The 22,299-nt window shown below is 38.1% G+C and overlaps 1 protein-coding gene across 4 annotated transcripts in view; it reads right to left on the reverse strand.

The window, feature by feature from the left end:
- TMEM116 (transmembrane protein 116) overlaps positions 1-22,299 on the reverse strand; it is a 112,772-nt gene that overhangs the window by 32,056 nt on the left and 58,417 nt on the right. For all 4 annotated transcript variants that reach the window (XM_032603152.1, XM_032603150.1, XM_032603151.1 and 1 more), the window contains exon 5: positions 3,262-3,366. In XM_032603152.1, the coding sequence (XP_032459043.1) occupies positions 3,262-3,366 (105 nt within the window). The remainder of the gene's footprint in view (positions 1-3,261; positions 3,367-22,299) is intronic.

Genomic DNA, 22,299 nt, shown 5'->3' on the forward strand with positions numbered 1-22,299 from the left:
ATCAGGAATAGCAAATGATTTAAAGTAGAACAGCCAGTGTCGACTTCAGGTAAAATGGGAAATCAGTAAAACTAGTCTTTGGTGACCTCTCCCACTCACGTTTCTTCTTCTCTTTTTATTCTATCATCTATCCATCATCACGTGGCTATCCTGTGTTTAACTGCTGTTCTTATCCACTGTCAATGAATCTCTGGTAAAAAGCTTACTAGTAATAGTTTAGGGCCGAAGTCTTCCTGGGGTATTTAAAAGAGAACTCAAAAATGAAAAACAAATCTTCAAGGCTCCTGATATAAAGCTATAATGACAGAATAATAGGCAGTGGGGGCAAATTTGGAGATAGAGTTTGTTTTCTTGGAATTAGTGTCATAGCATGGGTTATAAAGAGAAGTATCAATACTGCATTTGTATGCATAGAAAGCAACAGAATATTATATATGAGAGTTAATCTTACATCTCTCCTTCTATTTTCCTTCAAAAATTAAATTGCTCTGTAAGCAACAAGGATATATTATATGGCACAGGGAAATATAGCCATTATCTTGTAATAACTTTATTTTTTTTTATTATTATTATTTTTTGAGGTACGTGGGCCTCTCACTGTTGTGGCCTCTCCTGTTGTGGAGCACAGGCTCCGGACATGCAGGCTCAGCGGCCATGGCTCACGGGCCTAGCCGCTCCGTGGCATGTGGGATCCTCCCAGACTGGGGCACGAACCCGTGTCCCCTGCATCGGCAGGCGGACTCTCAACCACTGTGCCACCAGGGAAGCCCCTGTAATAACTTTAAATGGAGTATAATCTATATAAATACTGAATCAATATGTTGTACACCTGAAACTAATATAATATTGTAAATCAACTATACTTCAATTTAAAAACAAGGTTAATTTGTTCTACTACCAGGAGCCCAAGACTCAGGATAATATTCCCCCATGTTGTCCCCATCCTTGGCTTCTGGTCTCATGACTACTTCTTTAGAGAATAACTCTGTGCCTGAAGAACTTCTCTCAAATTCCAGTTAGTCTCTTAGCTTATGAGTGAATGAATGAATAAAAACTTTAAATACTATATCTATACATTTCTTGAACTTTTTTGACATTAATCTGCTTGAAGGGAGGGAACTGAACTAATTGTTTCTTTGTAGTATCTTCTAGCTCCAGGATTGCAGGATTATGTAAACAAACATGTAAAATGGATATATAGCCATGGGTCATTACTAAACTGCAGGGAGTTAAGAAACTATACAAGTTGAAAATATAAAAGAATACTTATAAGGGTTGAATCCTCAGAGGTAAACAAGAGATAAAGGGATCAGAATATAGTCCTGGGCTGTACAATACAGTAGCCACTAGCTTCACGCGGTTAAGTTAAAATTAAGATTAAATAAAATAGAGATTAAAAAAAATTAAATGAAATAAAAATTCAGTTCCTCAATCGCATCAGCCACATTTCAAGTGCTCAGTAGCCACATATGACTAGCGGCTATAGAACTGAACAGTACATAAAATATTTTAATCATTGCAAAGAGTTCTATTGACAGTACTTGTACAGACTGTAATATCCTGTCTGGGATGCTGATAAGGGGGTCTCGTCATATTAATTTTTCAAGGATTTCCTTACTGCACTTTGTCCTTACAACAAAAAAGAAAAAAAAGAGAGAAAAAAATTTAAAAGCATTCTATACTCCTGCCCTTTTCCAGCAGTATGTATCTAGAGCAAGGCTACAAAAAGCAAGAAGAGTATCTTCTTAAGAAGTCAGTCAAGTGAGAATTTAAGAGAATTGTAGCATTTTAGAGCTGGAAGAAGACATTAAAGATCACAAAGACCAGCACTTCATTTTTGTGATGAAAAGTTGAGGCCCAAAAAAGGGAGATGACATGTCCAAGGACATACAGGAGATAAATGACAGAACTAGGTTTATAAGACAGATCTCCTGATTCACTTTCAAATGCTCTTTTCACAGTGCTATAATACCATTTATTCATTCAACAAACATTTGCTGAGTTTCCCCATATACATGACAGTATACCACTTTCATTTGTTCTAGAACTGATCTGTAGGCTCTGGAAGAAGTATGTTGGGAGGATTTCCAGATTCACTTACTCCATGGTGCTCTTGAACAAAAATTCCCCTTCAAAAAGCCACAACAGAATGGATACTACAGAAATAAAAGGGCTAGAATATTTGTAAGATATGTATAGTAAGATTAAAATACATAAAGACATTTAAAGAAATGAAAATTGCTAACATCAGAAAAATGTCTTCTGTTAAATCACTTAGTGATTTACTGAAAGAATCAGAAATAAGAAACTAAGTGTACTATACAATAGAATACTATTGAGCAATAAAAAGGAACGAATTACTTAGACACACTACAATGAATGAACTTCAAAAGCATTATGCTGAATAAAATAAACCAGACACAGAGACTACATTTTGTATGATATATGAAATGTCTATATGAAATGTCCAGAAAAGGAAAATCTATAGAGACAGAAAGTATATTAGTGGTTGCCTAGGGTAGGGTATGGAAAATGGATTAACAGTAAATGTGCATGAAGGATCTTATTGGGGCAAATAAAATATTCTGAAACTGATCTATGATGATAATTTTACAACCTGGCAAGTTTACTTTTAAAACCACTGCATTGTACACATGAAATGGGTGAACTATGTGACATGTAAGATATGTATACACAAAAAAGAATACAGATGTACTGACTCACTGACTTTGTGTTCTCCCCTCTTTTTGTAATGCTAGACAGTGCCCCAAACTCTTTGTGAACCAAAGAAGGAAAGACAGTTGCTCCCTGGATCCATCTTGTTTTCTGATTACCACACGTGAATTCCTCTGCCCTTCTTCATACCAATACCTGTTACCCACATGTACCAAAGAAATACATCAGAGCAGAACAAACACCCTCCCTTTCCAATACCTGTAACCCAAATCCCATGTTAGCTGGCTGAGCACTTTCCCTAACTGCTCTCCAAGATCTTTTTCTTTACTCTAAAAATAATGACGGATTGGCATAGAGCCAAGAAGGATTTCCCTTACTGAAAGGAACCAGGCAGGAATGGCAATACTATAAATAATATTTCCTATAATCAAATCCTGTTGGTGGTGGTGGTGATGGCAAGAGAGAAGAGAAAGTCAAGCCAACAGACCGGAAACTCCGCCAGTGCTGAGTGCTAACTGTTTGTCAAGGTTGTATGGGTTTGTCTTAGCATACTGTTCATAACAATTAGCTCTGAATAAAACTTACCAGTGGAACTGTGCTCTGTCCACTCTGGTGGGGTTTCATCCTCAGCTCTTTGTACAGGTACCAGATGTAATTGACAGTGTAGAAAAATGAGGAAATGTAGAGTATCTAGATGAAAATCAAAACAGCCCATCATAACTGTCCCACTATGGCTTCCTTCAATTTTCTACATTATTTTCTGCTGTAAGAATCCTACCTACTGGTCTATTAGTAACTTACCATCTACTATCCATACCATGCAAAACAGGGCCAAGTCTGGGAAACCTACCCAGGCCTAAAATATGTCCCAGCTTTCTTATTTTATCCTTTTGAATATTCAGAAGAACCACAGCATTATCCACCTCCTCTCACCCAACTGTTCCAATTTTATGAGGATATCATAGAATCTTCTTCTACTTTATTTTTTAATTGAAAAGGACATAAGAAGGGTACAAATGACCTTGTTTACAAAACAGAAGTAGAGTCACAGATATAGAAAACAAACTTATGGTTACCAGGGGATAAGGGGTGGGGGGAGGGATAAACTGGGAGATTGGGATTGACATATACACACTACTATATATAAAATAGATAACTAATAAGGACCTACTGAATAGCACAGGGAACTCTACTCAATACTCTGTAATGGCCTATATGGGAAAAGAATCTTAAAAAAGAGTGGCTATATGTATATGTATAACTGATTCACTTTGCTGTACACCTGAAACTAATACAACATTGTAAATCAACTATACGCTAATAAAAATTTTCAAAAAAGAAAAGGCCATAAGAATTTCCATTTCTAATAATGATAGCCTAGGCTGTCTTAACCAAACTTTCCAATCAAAAGAACTAAATATGCTGAATAAAATGTTCTTTAAATCTTTAAAAGCATCAAAGAGCTGACAAGATCACAATGAACCAGCAGCACAAAATCCAAGAGAAGGAATTTCTGCTTCCACCTTTGATGAAATAACATGAATAGAACTTGTCTTTCAGCCTTAAAAACTAAAAATTGGACAAAATATATGAAAACACCCTGTTTTCAAACACTGGATAACATCATTACAGAACAGTAATCCCTGAAAGAAGAAAAACGAACAAATTGAGTTCATCAAGTTCCCCAGCTACCTGGCTAGGAAAAGTGAGTACAGTGATGGGGAATCCAAACAGAGACAAGCTGTCCTGGTGAGTTGAGGAGACATTTCAGTGTTTGGGGAGGCCAAGGCAGCTAAAATGTGTGAAGCAAATTATCAGAGAAGAGGCAGACACACAGAGACATAGTGCTCTGGAGATGTGCAGAGGTACCTTCAAGTCTTTGATTAAGTATTGATCTACACACATGGGATAGAAAACCATGAAGAGAAGAGAAAGAAGCACCAGAAAGGAATAGGTGGAACAATCTCCAAAGGAATCCCTGAAGGAGTAGTTTGTGTTCCCATCAGCCAGTGTGGAATGACTTCCTAATCCATAGGCTGGAATGGCAGTACTGTAGAATAATAAGGTAGAATCATATGAAGAGTATTGCCTCACTATTGGGACCAAATTAGCTGTACATGAAATACTTCCCTAACTAAAGCTTGAAAGCAAGCCTTCAAAAAATAAAGGATCAAACAGACTCAGAGTTAACTATATATAAGACAAAATCCCCAAATTTAAATGGGATTTATATATGTATATAAAATTTATGCATGTATATAAAACCTAATACCCAACAATGTTAAATCTAGAATGTCTGGTGTCTACTAAAATATTGTAAGTCATGTAGATAAGCAGGAAATTATGGCCCATAACTAAGAGGAAAATTAATCATAGAAATGGACCCAGATACAACACAGATTATAAAAATTAGGAGACAAAAATATTAAAGGAACTATTGTAAATATACTCAATATGTCCAAGAAGGTAGAGGAAAGCATGAGCACAACATTGAGAAATGGAAGATATAAAAAAGATCCAAGTTGAAATTCTAGAGATTTTAGAAAAATTCTAGAAAAATATAATATATGGAATTTAAAATATGGAAAATTAAAAAACACAAAAAATTAGTTAACTTGAAGACACAGAAATAGAAACTAAAATGAAACATCTAGAGAAAAAAGACTTTGAAAAAAATGAACAAAACTTCAGTGAGCTGTGGAATACAAGTGGGCTAACACACCTGGGACTGGAATTCCAGAAGGAGTAGAGAGGAAGGGAAAAACAAAGAAAATATGTTTGAGGAAATAATAACCAAAAATTTTCCAAATATGATGAAAATATTAACCACCATGTCCAAGATGCTTAACAAAACCAAACATAAGAAACATGAAGAAACCACACCAAGGCACAAGGTAATCATGAATATAGATGCAAAAATCCTCAACAAAATATTAGCAAACCAAATTCAACAACACATAAAAAGAATCATACACCATGATCAAGCTGGATTTATTCCAGGGTCACAAAGATGGTTCAGCATATGCAAATCAATCAATGTGATACACCACATCAACAAAAGGAAAGGCTAAAACCACATGATCATCTCAATAGATGCAGAAAAGAGCATTTGACAAAATTCAACATCAATTCATAATAAAAATTCTCACCAAAGTGGGTATGGAGGGAAGATATCTCAACATAATAAAAGCTATTTACGACAAACCCATAACCAACGTAATACTCAATGATGAAAAGCTGAAAGCCTTCTCACTGAATTCAGAACAAGACAAGGATGCCTACTCTCACCACTTCTATTCAGCACAATATCGGAAGTCCTAGCCACAGAAATCAGACAAGAAAAAGAGATAAAACGTATACAAATTGGAGAGGAAGAGGTAAAACTGCCACTATCTGCACATGACATGATACTCTATAGAGAGAACCCTGAAGTCCCACACAAAAACTGTTAGAACTAATAAATGAATTCAGCAAGGTAGCGGAACACAAGAATATACAGAAATCTGTTGCATTTCTTTGCACTAACAATGAAATATCAGAAAGAGAAGGTGAAAAAACAATCCCATTCTAAATCGTATCCAAAAAAAAAAAAATACCTAGAAGATGGAAGACCAAGGAGATGAAAGATGTATACACTGAAAACTACAAAACATCGATAAAGGAAATAGACGATGATTCAAAGAAATGGAAAAATATCCCATGTGCTTGGACTGGAAGGCTTAATATTGTTAAAATGGCCATACTACCCAAAGCAATCTACAGATTTAATGCAATCCCTACTAAAATAACCATGACATTTTTCACAGAACTAGAACAAATAATCCTTAAATTTATATGGAACCACAAAAGACCCAGAATTGCCAAAGCAATTCTGAGGAAAAAGAACAAAGCTGGAGGCATAATGCTTCCAGATTTCAGACTATACTACAAAGCTACAATAATCAAAACAGTGTAGTATTGGCACAAAAACAGACATATAGTACAACGGAACAGAACAGAGAGCCCAGAAATAAACCCACGCACCTAGAGCAAAAAGACACATAACATACATAGGTCAACTAACCTATGACAAAAGAGGTAAGAATATACAATGGAGAAAAGACAGTCTCTTTAACAAGTGGTGATGGGAAAGCTGGACAGCCGCATGTAAATCAATGAAGTTAGAACATTCACTCACACCATATACAAAAACAAACTCAAAATGGTTTAAAGCCTACATATAAGACATGACACCATAAAAGTCCTAGAATAGAACATAGGCAAAACATTCTCTGACATAAATCGTAACAATGTTTTCTTAGCTCAGTCTCCCAAGGCAATAGAAATAAAAACAAAAATAAACACATGGGTCCTGGTCAAACTTAAAAGCTTTTGTACAGCAAAGGAAACCATCAACAAAATGAAAAGACAACCTATGGAATAGGAGAAAATATTTGCAAATGATGCAATGAACAAGGGGTTAATATCCAAAATATACAAACAATTCACACAAATCAATATCAAAAAAAAATCAAACAACCCAATCAAAACATGGGTAGAAGACCTGAATAGACATTTCTTTAAAGAGGACATGCAGATGGCCAATAGGCACATGAAAACATGCTCAACGTCACTAATTATTAGAGAAATGCAAATCGAAACCACAGTGAGGTAACACTTCACACCAATCATAATGATTATCATCAAAAAGTCTACAAATGAAAATGCTGGACAGGGTGTGGAGAAAAGGGAACCATCCTACATTGTTGATGGGAATATAAATTGGTACAGCCACTATGGAGAACAGTATGGAGGTTCCTTAAAAAACTAAAATTAGAGTTACCATATGATCCAGCAATCCTACTCCTGGGCATATACCCAGAGAAAACTCTAATTTAAAAAGATACATGCACCCCAATGTTCACAGCAGCACTATTTACAATAGCCAAGACATGGAAGCAACCTAAGTGTCCATCGACAGATGAATGGATAAAGAAGATGTGGTTATACATACACAATGAAATATTACTCAGCCATTAAAAAAGAATGAAATAATGCCATTTGCAGCAACACAGATGGACCTGGAGATTATCATACTAAGTGAAGTAAGTCAGGGAATTCCTTGGTGGTCCAGTGGTTAGGACTTGGTGCTTTCACTGTTGTGGCTTGGGTTCAGACCCTGGTCGGGGAACTAAGATCCTGCAAGCTGTTCTGTGTGGCCAAAAATGAATAAATAAGTAAGTGAAGTAAGTTAGACAATGAAAGACGAAACATTTATATACGGAATCTAAAAAAAAATGATACAAATGAACTTATTTACAAAACAGAAACAGACTCATAGACATAGAAAACAAACTTATGGTTACCAAAGGGGAAAGGTGGGAGGGGGATGGATAAATTGGGAGTTTGGGATTGACATATACACACTACTGTATTTAAAACAGACAACCAACAAGGACCTACTGTATAGCACAGGGAACTCTGCTCAATATTCTGTAATAACCTAAATGGGAAAAGAATTTGCAAAAGAATAGATATATGTATATGTATAACTGAATCACTTTGCTGTACACCTGAAACTAACACAACACTAAATCAAAATAGTCCAATATAAAATGAAAACTTTTAAATAAAAATAAATTAAAAAAATAAAAATTAGGGCTTCCCTGGTAGCGCAGTGGTTGAGAGTCCACTGCCGATGCAGGGGACATGGGTTCGTGCCCCGGTCTGGGAAGATCCCACATGCCGCGGAGCGGCTAGGCCCGTGAGCCATGGCTGCTGAGCCTGCGCGTCCGGAGCCTGTGCTCTGCAACGGGAGAGGCCACAACAGTGAGGCCCACGTACTGAAAAAAAAAAAAAGATGGAAAAAAATAAAAATAAAAAAAAATATTTTTAATTTTAAAAAGTTTTAAAAAAGATGTGGTATATATACAATGTAGTATTACTCAGCCATAAAAAAGAATGAAATATTGCCAATTGCAGCAACATAGATGAACCTAGAGAATATTATCCTTAGTGAAGTAAGTCAGAGAAAGACAAATATATATGATATCACTTATATGTGCAATCTAAAAATAATACAAATGAATCTGTACACAAAACATAAACAGACTGAGATATATGAAACAAACTTATGGTTACCAAAGAGAAGAGGGAATGGGGAGGGACAAATTAGGAGTATGGGGTTAACAAATACAAACTACTATACATAAAATAGATAAGCAACAAGGATTTCCCATATAGCACAGGGAATTATAGTCAATACCTTGTAATAATCTATAATGGAAAATCTGAAAAAACATATATATAGAACTGAATCACATTGCTGTACACCTAAAATTAACACAATATTGTAACTCAACTACACTTCAATTTAGGAACTTCCCTGGCAGTCCACTGGTTAAGACTCTGCACTCCCAGTGCAGGAGGCACAGGTTCACTCCCTGGTTGGGGAACTAAGATCCCGCATGCCTCATGGTACGGCCAAATAAATTAATGAATTAAAAAATATATACTTCTAATTAAAAAAGGGGACATCATAATCAAATCACTGAAAGTCATGGGAAAACAGAAAATACCAAAAGCATCTAAAGCAAAAAGACACATTACATACATAGGAACAAAGATGAGAATGATAGCAGACACAATGCAGAAACAATCAGAAACAATGCAATCCAGAAAACATTAGGAGCAACATCTTTAAAATACTGAAAGGGAAAAAAAAATCTGTCAACCCAGAATTTTATACACAGTGAAAATACCTTCCAAACAAAGGACAAAAATAAGGACTTTTTCAGACAAACAAAAGCTGAGAGATTACACTGAAGCACACCATTACTATAAGAAATGTTAAAGGAAGTACTTCAGGGAAAAAATGTAATAACAGATAGAAATTTGGATCTACACAAAGGAATTAAGAGCATCAAAAATGTGAATCATTTGGTGCTTCCTCAAATAATTAAACATAAAATTACCGTATGATTCAACAATTCCACTCTTAGGTATATACCCAAAATAATTGGAAATAAGTATTCAATCACATGCACGTGCATGTATATAAAGGTGAAAAGATAGAAGCAGTGCAAATGTCCATAATCAGAAGAATAAATAAGCAAATTATGATTATACACACAGTGGAATATTATTCAGCCATTAAAAGGAATGAAGTACTGATACATGCTACAATGTAGACGATCCTTCAAGACATTATGCTAGGGCTTCCCTGGTGGTGCAGTGGTTAAGAAGCCACCTGCAAATGCAGGGGAAATGGGTTCAAGCCCTGGTCCAGGAAGACTCCACATGCTGCAAAGTGACTAAGCAACAACTACTGAGCCTGCACCACAACTACTGAGCTTGCACTCTAGAGCCCACGAGCCACAACTACTGAAGCCAATGCACCACAACTGCTGAAGCTCGTGTGCCTAGAGCCTGTGCTCCACAACAAGAGAAGCCACCGCAATAAGAAGCCTGCGCACTGCAATGAAGATTAGCCCCCGCTTGCCGCAACTAAAGAAAGCCCACACGCAGCAACGAAGACACAATGCAGCCAAAAATAAATTTATTAAAAAAAAAAATCTTCCCTGTGTAAAAAAAAAGACATTATGCTAAGTGAACAAAGCCAGACACAAAAGGTCACATTTTGAATGATTTTATTACTACATCAAATAATATAGAATAGATATAGCCATAGATACTAAATTCAGATTGGTGGTTCCCAAGTGTTGGGAGTAGGAAAGATGGGGAGAAACTGTTTAATGAGTAAGCTGTTTTACTTTGGAAGGACAGAAATGTTTTGGAACTAGATAGAGATGGTGGTTGCACAACACTGTGAATGTACTAAATACCACTAAACTGTTATTCACTTTAAAATGGTTAATTTCATGTTATGTGAATTTCACCTCAATAAATTATTTTTCAAAACCTTTGTGCATGAAAGGACATTATTAAGAAAGTGAGGGCTTCCCTGGTGGCGCAGTGGTTGAGCGTCCGCCTGCCGATGCAGTAGACACGGGTTCGTGCCCCGGTCCGGGAAGATCCCGCGTGCCGCAGAGCGGCTGGGCCTGTGAGCCATGGCCGCTGAGCCTGCGCGTCCGGAGCCTGTGCTCCACAACGGGAGAGGCCACAACAGTGAGAGGCCCGCGTACCGCAAAAAAAAAAAACCAAAACCAACACCAGAATATATTTTAAAAACTCTTACAACTCAACAACCAAAAGACAAAGCTGTGGTGTCACTCTACACAGCTCACCTCCCAATACACACCAAGAGTCCACACAGGCCTCCACCAGCTCTATGGAGCAAAGAGGGCCAAGAGCAGTGGAGGCTGGGAAAGTGATTGGCTGTGAGGGACAAAGGACACCTGCATCCGAGGCTGCATCTGAGTGGAGTCGCAGGCACTTACACAGGCAGCACATCAGACCTCTATCTGCACATGAGCCCCCCTTGCTTTGGCACTCCCCTCCTCAGGGGCAAGAGACCTGGTGTGGGGAGAGCGAAAAACACACATTTAAAGGGAACAGAGCCAGCCTGAGTCCAACCCTCAGGGGTTCTGCTCCAATAACTTGGGATCAGACCCTGCCCCACATAGGGTCATGATGGTCACTGAGGAGAGGGAAAGCCCTGCCTCACACAGTGCCAGTTCGCGCCCCTCCATCTCCAGCGCCACCCCCTACTGGGGTGATAGCTGCCAGCACATCCTGTGGAAAGATGTGACTGGCATACAAGTCAAATCCAGGTCTCCCACCAAAGGCACTGGACACATGCAGTCCGTATAGGAACACTCCCTCATAAGAGTACCCCTTCAAGACTGCAATAGGTAACTATTTCACCTAAATTCATAGAGGCAGAGGAAGTTACACAAATGAAAAAGCAGAAGAACTACTCTCAATTGAAAATCCCTGAAAAAATGAAATGGAAAGAAACAATTTACCAGATAAAGAATTCAAAACATTGGTAATGAAATTACCAATGTTAACTGAATTAGGGAAAAGAATTGATGCAAACAGCGAACATTTTAACAAGCAACTAGAAGATATAAAAAAAGACCCAATCAGAAATGAATAATTCAATAGCTGAAATAAGAAACAACACACTAGAAGGGATGAATAGCAGACTAAGTGATACAGAAGAATGCATAAGTGATCTGGATGACAGAATAATGGAAACCATCCAATCATAACAGCAGAAAGAAAAACAACTTTTTAAAAAATTAAAGCAATTCAAGAGATCTCTGGGATAACATTAAGCCTACCAACATTCACATTATAAGGGATCCCAGAAGGAGAAGAGAGAGTGAAGGGGATCTAAAATGCAATTAAGGAAATTATGGCTAAAAACTTCCCAAACCTGAAGAAGGAAATAGATATCCAGGTACAGGAAGCACAGAGGGTCCCAAACAAGATCAACTCAAACAGACTCACGACAAGACATATCATAATTAAAATGGCAAAAATTAAAGAGAATACTAAAGGCAACAAGAGAAAAACAAAAAGTCATATACAAGCGAATCCCCATAAGGCTAAGAGCTGATTTCTCTGCAGCAACTTTACAGGCCAGAAGGGAGTGGCATGATTATTCAAAGTGCTGAAAGGGAAAAACCTGCAACCGAGGATACTCTACCCAGCAAGACTATCATTTAGAATAGAATGAGAGACAAAGAATCTCTCAGATAAGCTAAAACTAAAACAGTTCATCAATATTAAACCTACCCTAAAAGAAATGTTGAAGGGTCTTCTCTAAGTGGAAAAGAAATAAGAATCTACAGGAAAGGGGAAATCCCACTAGGAAAGGCAAATATCTATATGGTAAGGACTGGGGATCAACCATTAAATAAGCCAGTATGTAGAATAAAAGATAAAAAATTGTAAAAGTGACTATGACTAAAATAAATAGATAAGGGATAAGCACAAAAATGTAAAATATGGCATCAAAAACACAAAACGTTGGGGAGGGGAGTAAAAAATGTAAATATTTTAGAATGTGTTTGAACTTAAAAATTACCAGTTTAAAACAAGTTGATATAATTATAGGTCAACATATGAGTCCCATGGTAACCACAAATCAAAAACCTACAATAGTTACACAAAAACTAAGAAGAAAGAAACACAAGTATACTTCTAAAGAAAATCATCAACATAGGGGAAGAAACTAAAAGAAGAAATGAACAGAGAAGAACTATAAAAACAATGAGAAAACAAGCAATAAAATAGCAATAAGTACGTATCTATTAAAAATTACTTTAAATGTCAAGAGACTAAATACTCCAATCAAAAGACATAGTGTGGCTGACTGGATGAAAAAAACAAGACCCTTCAATATGCTGCCTACAAGAGACTTCACTTCAGGGCTAAAGACATACAGACTGAAAGTGACAAAATGGAAAAAGATATTTCAAGCAAATGGAAATGACAAGAAAGCAGGGGTAGCAATACTCATATCAGACTAAATAGACTTTAAAACATAGGCTATAATAAAAGACAAAGAAGGGAATTATATAATAATAAAGGGATCAACACAGAGGAGGCTAGTACACTCATTAACATATATGCACCCAATACAGAAGTGTCTAAATATATAAAGCAAATACTAACAGACATAAAGGGAGAAAGTGACAATAATAAGTAGGGGACTTTAACACCCCATTTACATCAATGGACAGATCATCTAGATGTAAAATCAATAAGGCAACAATAAACTAGTTGGACTTAGATATCAACAGGCCGTTACACCCCAAAACAGCAGAATAGACATTCTTTTCAAGGGCACATGGAATGTTCTAAAGGATAGATCACATGCTACACCACAAAACAAGACTCAACAAATTTAAGAGGATAAAAATTGTATCAAGCATTTTTTCTGACCACAAAAGTATGCTAAATACATTAAAGGGATCATACACCATGATCAAGTGGGATTTATCCCAAGATGCAAAGATGGTTCAATATCGGCAAATCAATCAGTGTGATACATCACATTAACAAATTGAAGAACAAAAATCATGTGACAGGGGCTTCCCTGGTGGCACAGTGGTTAAGAATCTGCCTGCCAATGCAGGGGACATGGGTTCGAGCCCTGGTCCTGGAAGATCCCACATACCACAGAGCAACTAAGCCCGTGGCCACAATTACTGAGCCTGTGCTCTGGAGACTGTGAGCCACAACTACTGAGCCTGCATGCCACAACTACTGAAGCCTGCACGCCTACAGCCCATGCTCTGCAACAAGAGAAGCCACTGCAATGAGAAGCCCGCACACCACAATGAAGAGTAGCCCCCAATTGCCACAACTACAGAAAGCCTGCACACAGCAGTGATGACCCAATGCAGCCAAAAAATAAATAAATAAAATAATAAATTTATAAAAGAAAAAAGATCATGTGACAATCTCAACATATGCAGAAAAAGCTTCTGACAAAATTCAACACTCATTTATGATAAAAACTCTTAACAAAGTGAGGATAGAAGGAACATATCTCAACATTATAAAGACCAATTATGACAAGCCAACAGCAGCATCATACTCAACAGTGAAAAGCTGAACGCATTTCCTCTAAGATCAATAACAAGACAAGAATGCCCACTCTTGTCACTTCTATTCAACATAGTATTGGAAGTCCTAGCCACAGCAATCAGACACGAAAAAGAAATAAAAAAGGAATCCAAATTGGAAAGGAAGAAGTAAAACTGTCACTGTTTGCAGATGACATGACACTATGCATAGAAATCCTATAGACACCACCAAAAGACTATTAGAACTCATGAATCAACTCCATAAATTTTCAGGATACATAATTAATATGCAGAAATCTGTTGCGTTTCTATACACTAACAATGAACTACTAGAAAGAGAAATTAAGAAAACAATCCCACATACAATAGCATCAAAAAGAATAAAATACCTGGTAATAACTCTAACCATGGAGGTAAAAGACCAGTATATGGAAAACTTTGCGACATTGATGAAAGAAACTAAAGATGACACAAACAGATGGAAAAATATCCCATGTTCATGGACTGGAAGAATTAATACTGTTAAAAAGAACATAGTACCCAAGGCACTCTACAGATTCAATGCAATCCCTATCAAAATACCAACGGTATTTTTCACAGAACTAGAATAAATAATTTAAAACTTTGTATGGAAACACAAAAGACCTTTAATAGACAGAACAATCTTGAGAAAGAAGAACAAAGCAGGAAGAATCATGATCCCTGACTTCATATTACACTACAAAGCTACAGTCACCAAAACAGTATAGTACTGGCATAAAAACAGATACACAGATCAATGGAACAGGACAGAAAGCCCAGAAATAAACCCATGCACTTATGGTCAATTAATCTACAACAAAGAAGGCAAGAATATACAATGGAGAAAAGACAGTCTCTTCAATAAGTGGTGCTGGGAAAACCAGACAGCTACATGTAAATCAAATTAGAACATTCCCTAACACCATATACAAGAATACATTCAAAATGCATTAAAGACCTAAATGTAAGACCGGATAATATAAAACTAGAGGAAAACATAGGCAGAACATCCCTTGACATAAACACAGCAATATTTTTTTGGATCCTTTTCCTAAATAAAGGAAATAAAAGCAAAATAAACAACTGGAGGGCTTCCCTGGTGGCGCAGTGGTTGAGAGTCCGCCTGCCGATGCAGGGGACACGGGTTCGTGCCCCGGTCCGGGAAGATCCCACATGCTGCGGAGCAGCTGGGGCCGTGAGCCATGGCTGCTGAGCCTGCGCGTCGGGAGCCTGTGCTCTGCAACGGGAGAGGCCACAACAGTGAGAGGCCCGCGTACCGCAAAAAAAAAAAAAAAAAACAACTGGAACCTAATTAAACTTAAAAGCTTTTGCACAGCAAAGGAAACCATCACAACAAAAAGACAACCTACAGAATGTGAGAAAATATTTGCGAATGATATGACTGATAAGGGATTAATATCCAACATACATAAACAGCTCACACAATTCAACATCAAAAAGCAAATAACCTGATTAAAAATGGGCAGAAGAACTGAATAGACATTTTTCCAAAGAGGAAATGCAGATGGCCAACAGAAACATGAAAAAGTGTTCAACATTGCTAATCATCAGGGAAATGCAAATCAAAACCACCATTGAGAGGAGCTTCAAGATGGCAGAAGAGTAAGACGCGGAGATCACCTTTCTTCCCACAAATACATCAGAAATACATCTACATGTGGAACAACTCCTACAGAACACCTACTGAACGCTAGCAGAAGGCCTCAGACCTCCCAAAAGGCAAGAAACTACCTACCAGGGTAGGGCAAAAGAAAAAAGGAAAAACAGAGACAAAAGAATAGGGACGGGACCTGCACCAGTGGGAGGCAGCTGTGAAGGACGAAAGGTTTCCACACACTAGGAAGCCCCTTCGCAGGCGGAGACTGCAGGTGGTGGAGGGGGTAAGCTTTGGAGCCATGGAGGAGAGTGCAGCAACAGGGGTGTAGAGGGCAAAGCGGAGAGATTCCCACACAAAGGATAGGTGCTGACCAGCACTCACCAGCCTGAAAGGCTTGTCTGCTCACCCGCCGGGACGGGTGGGGGCTGGGAGCCGAGACTCGGGCTTCAGTCGGATCCCAGGGAAAGGACTGGGGTTGGCTGCGTGAACACAGCCTGAAGGGGGCTAGTGTGCCACAGCTAGCCGGGAGGGAGTCAGGGAAAAAGTCTGGAGCTGCTGAAGAGACAGGAGACTTTTTCTTGCCTCTTTGTTTCCTGGTGCGCGAGGAGAGGGGATTCAGAGCACTGCTTAAAGGAGCTCCGGAGACGGGCACGAGCCGCGGCTATCAGTGCGGACCTCAGAGACGGGCATGGGACGCTAGGGCTGCTGCTGCAGTCACCAAGAAGCCTGTGTACAAACACAGGTCACTCTTCACACCTCCCCTCCCGGGAGCCTGTGCAGCCCGCCCCTGCCAGAGTCCCATGATCCAGGGACAACTTCCCCGGGAGAATGCATGGCGCACCTCAGGCTGCTGCAATGTCATGCCGGCCTCTGCCACTGCAGGCTCGCCCCACATCCGTATCCCTCCCTCCCCCCGGCCTGAGTGAGCCAGAGACCCCAAATCAGCTGCTCCTTTAACCCCATCCTGTCTGAGCGAAGAACAGATGCTCTCAGGCGACCTACATGCTGAGGCGGGTCCAAATCCAAAGCTGAACCCCAGGAGCTGGGCGAACAAAGAAGAGAAAGGGAAACTTCTCCCAGCAGCCTCAAGAGCAGCGGATTAAATCTCCACAATCAACTTGATGTACCCTGCATCTGTGGAATAACTGAATAGACAATGAATCATCCCAAAGTGAGGAGGTGGACTTTAGGAGAAACGATATATATATATATTTTTTTCCCTTTTTCTCTTTTTGTGAATGTGTATGTGTATGCTTCTGTGTGTGATTTTGTCTGTATAGCTTTGCTTTTACCATTTGGCCTAGGGTTCTGTCTGTCCGGTTTGTTTTGGTTTTTTTTTACTTAAAAATATTTTTTTCTTAATAATTATTTTTTTAATAACTTTATTTTATCTTCTTTCTCTCTTTCTTTCTTTTTTTTCTCCCTTTTATTCTGAGCCGTGTGGAGGACAGGCTCTTGGTGCTCCAGCCAGGCGTCAGGGCTGTGCCACTGAAGTGGGAGACCCAAGTTCAGGACACTGGTCCACAAGAGACCTCCCAGCTATACGTAATATCAAACGGCGAAAATATCCCAGAGATCCCCATCTCAATGCCAAGACCCAGCTCCACTCAACGACCAGCAAGCTACAGTGCTGGACACCCTATGCCAAACAACTAGCAAGACAGGAACACAACCCCATCCATTAGCACAGAGGCTGCCTAAATCATAATAATGCCACAGACACCCCAAAACACACCACCAGACGTGGACCTGCCCAACAGAAAGAAAAGATCCAGCCTCATCCACCAGAACACAGGCACTAGTACCCTCCACCAGGAAGCCTACACAACCCACTGAACCAACCTTAGCCACTGGGGACAGGAACTATGAACCTGCAGCCTGCGAAAAGGAGACCGCAAACACAGTAAGTTAAGCAAAATGAGAAGACAGAGAAACACACAGCAGATGAAGGAGCAAGGCAAAAACCCACCAGACCTAACAAATGAAGAGGAAATAGGCAGTCTACCTGAAAGAGAATTCAGAATAATGATAGTAAAGATGATCCAAAATCTTGGAAATAGAATGGAGAAAATTTTTAGAATGAAGAAACATTTAACAAGGACCTAGAAGAACTAAAGAGCAAACAAACAGTGATGAACAACACAATAAGTGAAATTAAATATTCTCTAGAAGGGATCAGTAGTAGAATAACTGAGGCAGAAGAATGAATAAGTGATCTGGAAGACAAAATCGTGGAAATAACTACTACAGAACAGAATAAAGAAAAAAGAATGAAAAGAATTGAGGACAGTTTCGGAGACCTCTAGGACTACATTAAACGCACCAACATTCAAATTATAGGGGTCCCAGAAGAAGAAGAGAAAAAGGAAGGGACTGAGAAAGTATTTGAAGAGATTATAGTTGAAAACTTCCCTAATATGGGAAAGGAAATAGTTAATCAAGTCCAGGAAGTACAGAGAGTCCCAACAGGATAAATCCAAGAAGAAACACGCCAAGACACATATTAATCAAACTATCAAAAACTAAATACAAAGAACAAATATTAAAAGCAGCAAGGGAAAAAAACCAAGTAACACATAAGGGAATCCCCATAAGGTTAACAGCTGATCTTTCAGCAGAAACTCTGCAACCCAGAAGGGAGTGGCAGGACATATTTAAAGTGATAAAAGAGAAAAACCTACAACCAAGATTACTCTACCCAGCAAGGATCTCATTCAGATTTGATGGAGAAATTAAAAGCTTTACAGAAAAGCAAAAGCTAAGAGGATTCAGCACCACCAAACCAGCTTTACAACAAGTGCTAAAGGAACTTCTCTAGGCAGGAAACACAAGAGAAGGAAAAGACCTACAATAACAAACCCAAAACAATTAAGAAAATGGGAATAGGAACATACATATCGATAATTACCTTAAATGTAAATGGATTAAATGCTCCAACCAAAAGACATAGACTGGCTGAATGGATACAAAAACAAGACCTGTATATATGCTGTCTACAAGAGACCCACTTCAGACCTAGGGACACATACAGACTGAAAGTGAGGGGATGGAAAAAGATATTCCATGCAAATGGAAAACAAAAGAAAGCTGGAGTAGCAATTCTCATATCAGACAAAATAGAATTTAAAACAAAGACTATTACAAGAGACAAAGAAGGACACTACATAATGATCAAGGGATCAATCCAAGAAAAAGATATAACAATTGTAAATATTTACGCACCCAACATAGGAGCACCTCAATAAATAAGGCAAATACTAACAGCCATAAAAGGGGAAATTGATAGTAACACAATCATAGTAGGGGACTTTTAACACCCCACTTTCACCAATGGACAGCTGATCCAAAAAGAAAATAAATAAACACAAGCTTTAAAGGATACATTAAACAAGATGGACTTAATTGATATTTATAGGACATTCCATCCAAAAACAACAGAATACATATTCTTCTCAAGTGCTCATGGAACATTCTCCAGGATAGATCATATCTTGGGTCACAAATTAAGCCTCGGTAAATTTAAGAAAACTGAAGTCGTATCAAGTATCCTTTCCGACCACAACACTATGAGACTAGATATCAATTACAAGAAAAAAATCTGTAAGAAATACAAACACATGGAGGCTAAACAATACACTACTTAATAACCAAGAGATCACTGAAGAAATCAAAGAGGAAATCAAAAAATACCTAGAAACAAATGACAATGAAAACACAACGACCCAAAACCTATGGGACGCAGCAAAAGCAGTTCTAAGAGGGAAGTTTATAGCAATACAATCCTGCCTTAAGAAGCAAGAAACATCTCAAATAAACAACCTAACCTTACACCTAAAGCAACCAGAGAAAGAAGAACAAAAACCCCCCAGTTAGCAGAAGGAAAGAAATCATAAAGATCAGATCAGAAATAAATGAAAAAGAAATGAAGGAAACGACAGCAAAGATCAATAAAACTAAAAGCTGGTTCTTTAAGAAGATAAACAAAATTGATAAATCATTAGCCAGACTTGTCAAGAAAAAAGAGGGAGAAGACTCAAATCAACAGAATTAGAAATGAAAAAGGAGAAGTAACAACTGACACTGAAGAAATGCAAAGGATCATGAGAGATCCTTTGAGATACTAGATACAAGCAACTATATGCCCATAAAATGGACAATCTGGAAGAAATGGACAAATTCTTAGAAATGCACAACCTTCCGAGACTGAACCAGGAAGAAATAGAAAACATAAACAGACCAATCACAAGCACTGAAATTGAAACTGTGATTTAAAATCTTGCAACAAACAAAAGCCCAGGACCAGATGGCTTCACAGGTGAATTCTATCAAACATTTAGAGAAGAGCTAACAACTATCCTTCTCAAACTCTTCCAAAATATAGCAGAGGGAGGAACACTCCAAAACTCATTCTACGAGGCCACCATCACCCTGATACCAAAACGAAACAAAGATGTCACAAAGAAAAAAAACCACAGGCCAATATCACTGATGAATATAGATGCAAAAATCCTCAACAAAATACTAGCAAACAGAATCCAACAGCATACTAAAAGGATCATACACTATGATCAAGTGGGGTTTATCCCAGGAATGCAAGGATTCTTCAATATATGCAAACCGATCAATGTGATACACCATATTAACAAACTGAAGGAGAAAAACTATATGATCATCACAATAGATGCAGAGAAAGCTTTTGACAAAATCCAACAACCATTTATGATAAAAAACCTCCAGAACATAGGCATAGAGGGAACTTACCTCAACATAATAAAGGCCATGTATGACAAACCCACAGCCAACATCATTCTCAATGGTGAAAAACTGAAAGCATTTCCACTAAGATCAGGAACAAGACAAGGTTGCCCACTCTCACCACTATTACTTAACATAGTTTTGGAAGCTTTAGCCACAGCAATCAGAGAAGAAAAAGAAATAAAAGGAATCCAAATTGGAAAAGAAGTAAAGCTGTCACTGTTTGCAGATGACATGATACTATATGTAAAGAATCCTAAAGATGCTACCTGAAGACTACTAGAGCTAATCAATGAATTTGGTAAAGTAGCAGGATACAAAATTAATGCACAGAAATCTCTTGCATTCCTATATACTAATGATGAAAAATCTGAAAGTGACATTAAGAAAACACTCACATTTACCACTGCAATAAAAAGAATAAAATATCTAGGAATAAACCTACCTAAGGAGACAAAAGACCTGTATGCAGAAAATTATAAGACACTGATGAAAGAAATTAAAGATGATATAAATTGATGGAGAGATATACCATGTTCTTGGATTGGAAGAATCAACATTGTGAAAACGACTCTACTACCCTAAGCAATCTACAGATTCAATGCAATCCCTATCAAACTACCAGTGGCATTTTTCACAGAACTAGAACAAAATTTTTCACAATTTGTATGGAAATACAAAAGACCCCGAATAGCTAAAGCAATCTTGAGAAAGAAAAACGGAGCTGGAGGAATCAGGCTCCCTGACTTCAGACAACACTACAAAGCTACAGTAATCAAGACAGTATGGTACTGGTTCAGAAACAGAAATGTAGATCAATGGAACAGGATAGAAAGCCCAGAGATAAACCCACGCACATATGGTCACCTTATCTTTGATAAAGGAGGCAAGAATATAAAATGGAGAAAAGACAGTCTCTTTAATAAGTGGTGCTGGGAAAACTGGAGAGCTACATGTAAAAGAATGAAATTAGAACACTCCCTAACACCATACACAAAAATAAACTCAAAATGGATTAAAGACCTAAATATGAGGCCAGACACCATCAAACTCTTAGAGGAAAACATAGGCAGAACACTCTATGACATAAATCACAGCATGATCCTTTTTGACCCACCTCCTAGAGAAATGGAAATAAAAACAAAAATAAACAAATGGGACCTAATGAAACTTCAAAGCTTTTGCACAGCAAAGGAAACCATAAACAAGACAAAAGGACAACCCTCAGAATGGGAGAAAATATTTGCAAACGAAGCAACTGACAAAGGAGTAATCTCCAAAATTTATAAGCAGCTCATGCAGCTTAATATCAAAAAAACAAACAACCCAGTCCAAAAATGGGCAGAAGACCTAAACAGACATTTATCCAAAGAAGATATACAGATTGCCAACAAACACATGAAAGAATGCTCAACATCATTAATCATTAGAGAAATGCAAATCAAAACTACAATGGGGTATCATCTCACACCGGTCAGAATGGCCATCATCAAAAAATCTACAAAGAATAAATGCTGGAGAGGGTGTGGAGAAAAGGGAACCCTTTTGCACTGTTGGCTGGAATGTAAACTGATACAGCCACTATGGAGAACAGTATGGAGGTTCCTTAAAAAACTAAAAATAGAACTACCATACGACCCAGCAATCCCACTACTGGGCATATACCCTGAGAAAACCATAATTCAAAAAGAGTCATGTATCAAAATGTTCACTGCAGCTCTATTTACAATAGCCAGGACATGTAAG

Source organism: Phocoena sinus, chromosome 14 (genome assembly GCF_008692025.1).
Source record: "Phocoena sinus isolate mPhoSin1 chromosome 14, mPhoSin1.pri, whole genome shotgun sequence".
In the NCBI taxonomy this organism is placed as follows: domain Eukaryota; kingdom Metazoa; phylum Chordata; class Mammalia; order Artiodactyla; family Phocoenidae; genus Phocoena; species Phocoena sinus.